This window comes from Polyodon spathula, chromosome 2 (genome assembly GCF_017654505.1).
Source record: "Polyodon spathula isolate WHYD16114869_AA chromosome 2, ASM1765450v1, whole genome shotgun sequence".
Lineage (NCBI taxonomy): Eukaryota > Metazoa > Chordata > Actinopteri > Acipenseriformes > Polyodontidae > Polyodon > Polyodon spathula.
This window is the reverse complement of record NC_054535.1, coordinates 93,125,983-93,135,902: the sequence shown is the minus strand read 5'-3', so window position 1 is coordinate 93,135,902 and position 9,920 is coordinate 93,125,983. Positions and strand designations below refer to the sequence as shown.

Sequence of the window (9,920 nt, the reverse complement as noted above, 5' to 3'; positions counted from 1 at the left end):
ATAAGTTAGCTGTATGTAGCTGTTAGTGAATTTTCAGACGTTTTCTTTTTCCAGAATGGTTGAACAGCAAAATAATAATCTTGTCTCTCGTGATGAAGCATATGTATAATATAATTTCCTTTGTGGCTCCATAACGCTTTTGCTTCCCTGATCAGTTTAGTCCTGTGTCTACGTAGCTTGTCAGGTATAATTTTGCTTCTATTTCTTTCAATTTTATTTTTGGAGTCCATTTTGAAGAAACTGAATAAAGTATTAATGCACGATATCCATTTAAACATGTGCAAAATAGAAATAGAAGACTTTCTCAATTTATTTCACAGGAATGCAACACAGAAATCTGAAAAACAAAAAGAAAAAGAAAAGCCACATTTAGAATGGGTATAAAATATAGATATAAGCTAATCTAGATCTCTGTCTCGAACCTGTAACCCTGTCTTTATGCTATTATGAGTCCCTTTTGAAATGCAAAGGGTTAAATAATATTTAATCCCCTAACACTGCTTCACAACTCACCCAGGGCATGCTGCACACCCTGGAGTGGGTTATTTCTTATATATTTAATTCAATATACAAGATTAATAGATTCATTACTTCCAGTTTAGCGGTCTCTAATAAACGGTAGATGCCCGTGAGAACGTCTCGGCACCAACTGTGACTCCTATTTAAAATCAATCCGCACAAGTGCTGGCTATTTCTTTTTGACTTGCTGTATTTTTAAGCATAGTTCACCTCAATTGGACAGTAAATACTAAACAAAGACACAATTAGACTAAATTAATTTTATTATCCACCAAACCATCCAATCAATACTTTGCATCGACGAAAGCAACCAATCCCGTACCTGCATTTGCGGAGAGCCAATCACAGACTGTCAGCTCAACTGAAGCACAGACACAGCATCTTTCAACAACAACAAAGCAAGACGCGGAGAGTTCAGTAATACTGCTCCAGTTACATATACGGTAGGTTCAGGAGAAGGTAGAAACCTGGTGAGTCAGGAGGTATTTTAGAGTGGTATTTAATGAGAGATTGTATTGGTGTTCAGACTCTGTTTAATGAGAGATTGTATTGGTAATTCAGACTCTTTTAATGAGAGATTGTATTGGTGTTCAGATCTGTTTAATGAGAGATTGTATTGGGTGTTCAGAATCCATCGTACATGGAATGTTCAATAATTTCTCCGTTCATTTCTCGGGCAATGTTCAGATTATAATACAAACCCTAGATAAACCCCTAACAAGTTAATAAAAAATAAATATAAATTTACTAAATAAAAACTTTTTATGTATGCCTTTGTTTTTTTATTAAAAAAAAAAAAATGTTTGGGACTATTTTCTTAGAACGTCTTTACTCAGCGGAAAGGTACCTGATGAGTCAATACAAGTTCAAGGTAAATCTAGATTTTAAGGTGTTTTGTTTTTAAAGAAGACAATGGCAAAAATTGTGTTCTATTAGCGATAGTCCCTTTTCGATGATGTCTCTTCCATGTGATAGTTGATCTTGACTTTCTTTAGCGCCCTCGTCTTCGGCTGGGACGCATAACTACCGTCACGGTCAGCTGTCGTAGAGCCATAATGGCACTATCGCTTAAAGAGTAATAGCACTACACTAAATGCTATGGCGCTGAATCTTTAAAACTGTAAGAGTTAAATGTTATACTATCAGTCCCTGACTGAGATCTATAGAGTTCCTGCTGGTTACATAAATCTAGTCCAACAAATCTACCAATTGAGAGAGTTTTCTAAAGCTATACCAATGCAGCAAACATTATTACTCAACGTGAACAGTATGCTTCACTGCACAGAGCGTCCCAGCTGTACACTAAGGACCACAATATCAAACCATTGTACTGCACAAAACATTGATTATAATTCTAAACCTAATAAGAAACAATGTCTTATTAATTAGATAAATGTATTAGTTGTTTATTTTTGAAAATATGATCATGATCACTGTGGCCAAGTAAAATGGAAATAAGTACTGTATTTAATTAATGTATTTACCAGGCTTAGCTCTGAGGTGATATCATTGAATTGCATTTACAGTGAAGCACCTTACACTCCAATTATTGGCTTATTTGTTGATGTCCTCTTTCCAATTAAGTTTTTAAAGTCTGCTGAATTGGTAAGGAAACCCCTGAGGATATTATGGCATGAGCTATACGTTGTTTATATGTTTAATTGTAGCTAACTTTTTTTTTTTTAGCAAACATGTATTTACATTTTATGCTACGTTTTGCTATCTGGACAATAGGTTAAAGGAATCTATGATTGCAAGCCATCATTTCAGAAACCAATCAGCTAGATTTCCCTATTGACTGACATATTTTCAGCCAGTGACATGTGTTGACCTCACAGACACTGCTGGAGTGCAGTAACCAAGGAAGTAGTGGCAGACTTCTTGAGTTATGGCAAGAAAATTAGGAAAGTTCTTTAACTTAATATAGTTCCAGATGTTTTTTAAGATGAAAATACAAGTTTGTAAAAGCAAGTGTTTATTTATAAACCTACACTTTTGAGACATATGTAGTTAGTGGAAGTGCAAAATGGGTTAGATTTATGGAATTATTTTTTTTAGCTAGAATTACTTAATGGATACATAAAAATGTCTTGAAATGAAGTACATACCAGATAAACAAGACAAGGACAGAAGTTATGAAGAGGTTCGCTGACCAAGTCAATACAGAGCTGCTTCCCATCGCGGCGCTCAGCTGAGGCTTCGCTGATGGTGGAGCTGGGGATGGACTGGTTTCTAGAAGAAAAAAGATAACGTTTTGTTAGGTGTTTCATTTTTTCAGCAACAATAATTAGTTCTCATGACAATAAAGTTTTAGCAAACAGAATATTTTCATAAATCTTACCAGCCATATACTTTCCTTTGGTCCTAAATGTGCAGTTTTGAAAGAAACATTTATCGCAAACATTTATTTTCATTTTAAAACATGGTATCTGTTACCCCCAGGTAAAGGACATCTCTGTTTTCATGCCTTGCATACAGGTAGGGTTGCACTTCCTTGGTCATTTGGGTAGGGCATTATTATCCCTACCCATTTAAATCCTTCTTTCCTTTAATTTACTAACCAGCTGCTTCCCCTATTGGCTAACATGCTTCGCGTAGAAGACACTGCACATGTGAAGTGATCTAAGAAGTGAAACAGTAACACATTTCACAAAAATGAGTCAAGAAAATGGAAAACTTTATTTAACCCAGTGCATCTTTAATGTTTTAAAATGGAAATGTGTGTGTGCTGTGTTTCTTTCAGACTTGCACATTTGAGACTTATACAGTATACAATAGCAAATAGAAGTGCACAAGATTTATTGAGTTATTTTGTTAATGATAACCATTTTAACAATGCGTTTTCCAAAGCTTTACAGTAACTCGTGAATTATTTTAAGAAAGCTTAGAACTGTTTTATGAACATCAAAGTTAATTTAATCCATTAAAATAGACTTAAAGACCTCATTGCTAATAGTAACTGGATACAGGGGAGAGTGCTTCCTGCAGAGCCACCAGCACAACCTGATACAATACAACACCTAGTGTTCATTTGAGACTCTCCCACCTAACTACAGTAATCCATCGTGTATCCGACGGTGGTAGGACCAGAGTCAGGGCGGATAAATGAATCCTGTTTAAAATACCATTATACACAGCTGTAACAATTACTATATTCACACCATTATTGTTTTGAAGTTCAGCTTTTATTAGAGAGCTCTCCTAAATCCCTTGTAGGGTATTAATGTGTGTGACAGAGCAGCCGTCTGCCATGCAGGTTCGTGTATTTGCTGCTGAGTGACAGGCAAGAAATCGAGACAGAGGTTGAAGTTGATACTCCTGTAGGTGAACAGGATTTATTTACATATCAGCACACTGGAGCTCACGTGACACTACCAGCAATGGTTGCACACAGAGCACATACAACACAGAATACTGAAACCTTGGTAGGATCTCTGAACTAATCTTCTCTGTTGAGTAATAAACGAACATCGTTGAAGAGATTGTTCATGACAGATAAACGGTTTGGGCGGATATGTGATGGGCAGATAAGCGACAGATAACTGTACTTGGCCAGGACCAGCTTTGCTTAGCTTCTGGGATCTGACAGGATCAGGCTCCAATATGATAACTTTGACGCATTTTACAATGAGTTTAACGAGTTACTCCAGAGCTGAAGTTGCAGGTGCACAAAGCTGGGCACACAAAACAATACACCACATTCTGCTTGTAACATATTCTCCGTTGAGTGGTAGAAAAGATACTGTACAAACTGCACTAGGCATCCTGGTCCTAACAGTAAAATGGTTTACTAATAGTTTATTAGTATTTTTTTTTGTTGTTGTCATGAAAAGACAAACTAATTGGAATTTGACTTCAGACTTTTCACTGGAAATTAATATTAATTATACAGGATACATTTGTATTTAAAATCTTTTACCAAAAGAACACTTTCCATTTTAACATATTACAACTTGACTATTCTCTGTCTGTGGGCACAAGTAATTCATTAATCCATCTGGGCCTCTGTACTCAGTTTAATCAATCTGAGTATTGGAATCCACCATCATCATTACCTCTGCCCTTTCTGTGTGTCTTCAAAATATCCTTCCAGTGAGGAAGCTCAGTATTTAAGGAAGAAACCTGATGCCATCTCTCAGGTTGAAAGAGCACACCGTCATAGGATGTTTCTCCTAATAACAACCAACATATACATTGCTTACTCTGTTGTTAATGTAGTGTAACACTGAACATTGTAGATTTCTATTCTTTATCATTAACCATATACTGTACATTAGGCTGAGCTGACAAAGCTGTTAAATAATAAAATGAAAATGCCCATTTGATGTCTGTGTGAAGGTAGCATGTTTCCTGTGGAATTTCATGAGCTCCATCTTCTTAAGTTATGTGTCTAGGACAAACAGAGAAGCTACTATCTGTTACACTTGATATATGGTGATGAAAGATGCTGATGCAACTATTTAATTATGAAAACCTATATGAGAAGACTATTTCATGCTTTTTTACATTTTAATAGTGAAGTTCTGTGGATATGATTTGTAAATCCATTTTAATACTGTTGACTCTCTGTGGACCATTCATTTTAGGCAAGTTTGCAATGTACATCTACAGATAATTGCTGATGTGCTGTAAACCACACAATCTAGCAGTCAAAGAAAATAGTTAGCAACATGATTTACAGTTTATTTAAATAAAACAACACATGTTAAAGACTACTAGTCTTGCTAAATGTACTCTGCCTAATTAACATATTTTAATCATCCGAGTGGTACATACAATATGGGAACGGGTGACAGTAAGTTGATGAATATCTTCCAGTTTCTTGTGGTCACCCTGCAGTTTACACAGTACATGCACTTTGCCTTTACAATATTACCACACTTTCTCAAGGCTAATATTTTGTTACCACAATGGATCATACTGACCCGTGATTTATAATACTTTCCAGTGCTTTACTACACTTTAAGGTGGTAAACCAAAGTGAACTGTTCAATAACAAAATAAGCATCAGGACTGCAAAGAAAGAAAAAGAAAAGTACCAGCGATTCCGGCTTCTGTAGTAGTTGTTATCTGTTGCCTTGGCACCTCCATCCAGGGAGTCGCATGGATGGCGACACTCCAGTCACTCCAGGTCCCTATCTCAGTGTCTTTGGCGGCGACCTGAATAATGTACTCCTTCCCTGCATATGCATCAGTGATGGTGTGTGAGGTGCTGTCTGACAGCTCCACCTGGGAAGTTAAATCAAAGAGACACATTAGAATGAACATGCCACTTTGAATTTACATGGATTGTTAATCTAAAACAGCACACATTTACCTGACAGAAACAAGGATGGAATGTCACAATGTCCTCTGCTGATTTTTTTTTTATTTTTCATTCCATGCATTACTACCTTTTGGTAACTGTTGAGAAAACCTGAAAGCTCTGAAACTATGTAACTCAGCAAAATAGAATGTTACATTTAAGATGAAATACAAAAGTAATGCATTTATATTTTTTAAATAGATAAAGGTGAGTATATTTACTGAAAATCCACTTACCAAAAAAACAAAACAAAGGTCACATCTTAAAATAATGGCTATGCATTCTTATGAAATCCAAAGGAATAGTTGGTGTTTCTATGACATTCAATAGTTATTAAAGTATCTGTATAGATTGTATTAAGTTTTTTCTATGAATTCGGTTGAATTCATAGAAACTTTCGTTCAAACTGTTTTTAAGCGACCCATTTATTTTTTACATTGACATGTGGAGCTGATTGTAAAACAGCAGTCAGATTATTTCATTGTGACTTGTTCTTAACTTTTCACATTAGAAACATTTTAAAAGGCATACCACAAGCAGACACGACTGAGTTTTGAAGTCAGACACGATATACATCCTCGTATTTCATTTAAAACACAGCTCCCCTACATAAATCTTGGAATATGATCTGTAAAACTAAACCAGACCCCAACTAGGTATCTGAGTGCCAGAGAGCAGCTTTTTCCTAGTCAAACCAGTCAACACAAACATCAAAGACTTGTGTTGCCAAATAGCAGGCTATGCAAATGTTAGTTGCTAAATGTTGAGGAAATATACCCCACACTATTCACACAGGGTGAGATATTTATAATATTTCGAAGGTGATGCCGAAACAGGTACTGTTCACTGTGTTTACCAACACTGCTTTCAAATAAAGTCAATTCCAATGAGATGTTTTTAAGAGTAATGCAGTCCTGTTGATCTGATTAGGTAAAAATACATTCGTCTGCATCAGCGTTTTCCATTGTAAATGTATATATCATGCACGGCCTTGGTAATGGGATGTGTGATAGACTTAGAGAGATGATATTAGCGGCAATATCTGCTTCCTGCACTTCTCTGTGTCTCTCTGTCTGCTTTGATAGCACGCAGCAGCATAGGGGCTCAGCAGGATTGAGTGCTTACTCTCAATGGGCAAACAGAGTTGGCGGCTCATGTCTGCTCTCCATCAGGATCTATAGGACTGACCAGCCACTGTCAAATCTTTTTCTTTTTTCCCCACAGTCCTACATGAGTACTGTAAGTCTTGTCTGTCTTAAAACAGGTTGCCTGCCTGCCTGCCCCAAGAATATTCATTTCAGACTGACGAGACAGCCAGGGATCGAACACAGACATTTTTAAGTCCAGAGGCAATCTATGCTAACCACTAGGCCAATTGTGTGGTGATTTTACAAAACAAAAAATCCAGGAGAAACCACACTGGGATGGGCAAAAAGCCCCAGTTTTCAGTAGAATCCTCAGTTATGTGCCAATACATGATTACATTCAGTCCATAGGGCTGGGAGAACCTCAAATGTTTCTGAAAGGTTTTAATTAACCACAAGTAATAATTGTTATCTGAGTCTTATCAGAACTTTTAGCTTGCATGCTCCATAATAGGCAGCACCTGATAGCAAGTTGCGTACCATCTCATTGTCTTTTAAATTCACTAAACATTGTGGTTGAAATTTGTATCTTAGTAACTACAGAAAAGCTGGAATTTTTTCTCCAAACAGACTGATGAATGAAGAATGTATTTTGTCAAAACATTTGTCTACTGAATTTCTCATTGGCATTATGAATGGTCCACTCAACACGGTATTTCTTAAAAAAAAACACATAACAACCTGTCATTCAAGTCATTGGTCTTATTTCCTCATTTCAAAGATGATCATTCCAGTAGTCTCACAAGCTAATACCATATTTCAGAAAACATCTCTGAGTATTCAGTTTATATATTCCACCATAAGATGGCACTGCACAAATAGCTATGAATCACCCTAGTCCATTGAATCACTCAATCCATTTGAGGTTCTGTTTGAAAAGCAGTACTTTGCCTCCATCTCCCTGCTGGACACTCACAATAGTTCTTCTTTCACGCAAGTATAAATTATTTCACCCACTCGGCCAGCGCCTCATCTGAAACTGTATAGCTCTGCTACAGTGACAAGCTGCTCAGTAGAGCATGCTTAGAAAAGGGAATTATCAGAATGTGTCTGAGAAACTCTGAGTATTTGCATCAAGGAAAAGCCATATTTACATAATTATGCTTTGTCCTTCCAGCAAACAACCTACTTGTTCATTTCTAATTCCACAAAGTACACAAAAGTAACAGGGGTATCAGTTGTTTCAAATACAAGCTAAAATGTTCTAATTTTGAAGTTTGCATCTGTGTAAATTCCATGTGTCAGAAACCATCCTCAGCCTTTGTTGACAGTGGCAAACAGATCGATATTTAGTTTTTCTTGTTTTAAATGATATTATAGAAGCTTGTGAAGAGGACATTCAACCTTAAACCTTGCAGAACAAACAAAGAGGAAGTCTGGTTCCTTGCTTGAGGTTTTTGGTTCAACACATGAAAGCTTTCTGCCTTTATAACAAATCCCTTAAATCTCACCAATTCCATAATTTGTGTTGCAATATGAAAAAATGAAACCTTTAACAGTTTGTTAAATTTAAAAACACCATTGCTCAAAGACTTCTTCACATTAGGATTCATGACTGAGGAGTAAGCATTGCATACGACTCTATCTTGTGTTTACCTTGTACTACTGTGCTATGGTTGATCCCATTTATCTAAAGTATTCTGGTAATAATATGTGCTTTTGTATAACCATGACCATATGTTTGATGGTTTAAAATCAATATGTATCACACATTTTGACGTTTTGCTTGGTAACTTTCCTTAGAGCATGCACGGTGTTGGCAGTTTATTCCATTCTATGGTCTGTCAATTTAAATGAGTCTAAATTGCACTATGATTGAATAAGGGCAAAGACTGATTGCTTCATTGGCTGATGAAAGTCAAGGACTGTATATTCCAATGCAAATGAATATTAATGCACACAACCACCTCTATTACTAATTCTGGTTAGATAACAGGACAATGTCACTTTGAAAGTGTTCTTTCACATGAAATATATAACTTAGTGAACTCAGGGTTAATATCACTAAGTCCATATTTGTCAATCAAATGCTATCTCATGAGCATAAAACAATAAACTGACTGGAATACCAAAGTATTATTAAAAAAGAAAGCATAAACATTTTACAAAATAGGTTTTTTTTTTGCTCTCCTTTAAACTGGTAAATATTTGTTAAGTCCATCTTCTTGTGCTCACTTTGGGTGGCAGAACCTTTCACGTAATGAATTACTTACGGTCCCATCTAAAGCCCCTTTCACACTGGCTCTTCTACCCGGGTCCGGACCCAGGTTCTGGCTACCCGGGTCACAATCCCATGTAGTGTGAAACCACGTACCTGGGTTGTACCCGGGTAAACCTGGGTCCCAGCGACCCACATTAGGATGTGGGTTGACATGCTTTGACCTGGGTTGAGTGAAACAAAATGCAGGACGGCTGATGAAATAACAAACAGGCATGCCTACGTAAATGTTTCACTTCCGCAAGAAATGTTTTAGTTCATTCTGTTTATCCACATTTTTGTTGCTTGAGACACACCATGAGCCAGATTGCACCAGGGATAAAGAAACATTTGCTCTAATCAACATTTGGGCCGATGGTTCAACCTAGAGCAGCTTGGATGGAAGAGTCTGTAACAAGCTGCTTCCAGGGCATTGAGATGCGCATTGTGCACTTGCGTCTGTCACCCAGGTCAACCCTGCTTTATCAAAAGCAGTGTGAAATCACATAGCTGACCCTCATGATACCGGGTCCTGACTGGGTAGGTTCCGACCCGGGCAGAGCATGCCAGTGTGAAAGAAAGCCTTATATCTTAAGTAATAGGGGTGATCAATGCACTAGAAGAACTTGCTTTTTTATCCCAGAAGAATACCACAGAAGTAGTCTATGCTACAATCTCTAACAGCATCCTTACAAAACACCCTAAGCTCACCAGCAGTGCAGAAAGCTAAACACATAACCTTTGTACCTTGTGA

General features: G+C 37.0%; 1 protein-coding gene across 2 annotated transcripts in view; it reads right to left on the bottom strand.

The window, feature by feature from the left end:
• Positions 1-216: 216 nt before the first annotated feature.
• LOC121303904 (ciliary neurotrophic factor receptor subunit alpha-like) overlaps positions 217-9,920 on the bottom strand; it is a 159,928-nt gene continuing 150,224 nt past the window's right edge. Inside the window, exons 7-10 of one of the 2 annotated variants that reach the window (XM_041234765.1) lie at positions 5,559-5,748; positions 4,575-4,691; positions 2,628-2,751; positions 217-337 (exon numbers count right to left, since the gene is read on the bottom strand). In XM_041234765.1, the coding sequence (XP_041090699.1) occupies position 337; positions 2,628-2,751; positions 4,575-4,691; positions 5,559-5,748 (432 nt within the window). In that variant the 3' untranslated portion in view covers positions 217-336. The remainder of the gene's footprint in view (positions 338-2,627; positions 2,752-4,574; positions 4,692-5,558; positions 5,749-9,920) is intronic. The other variant, XM_041234774.1, reaches the window with a different exon arrangement.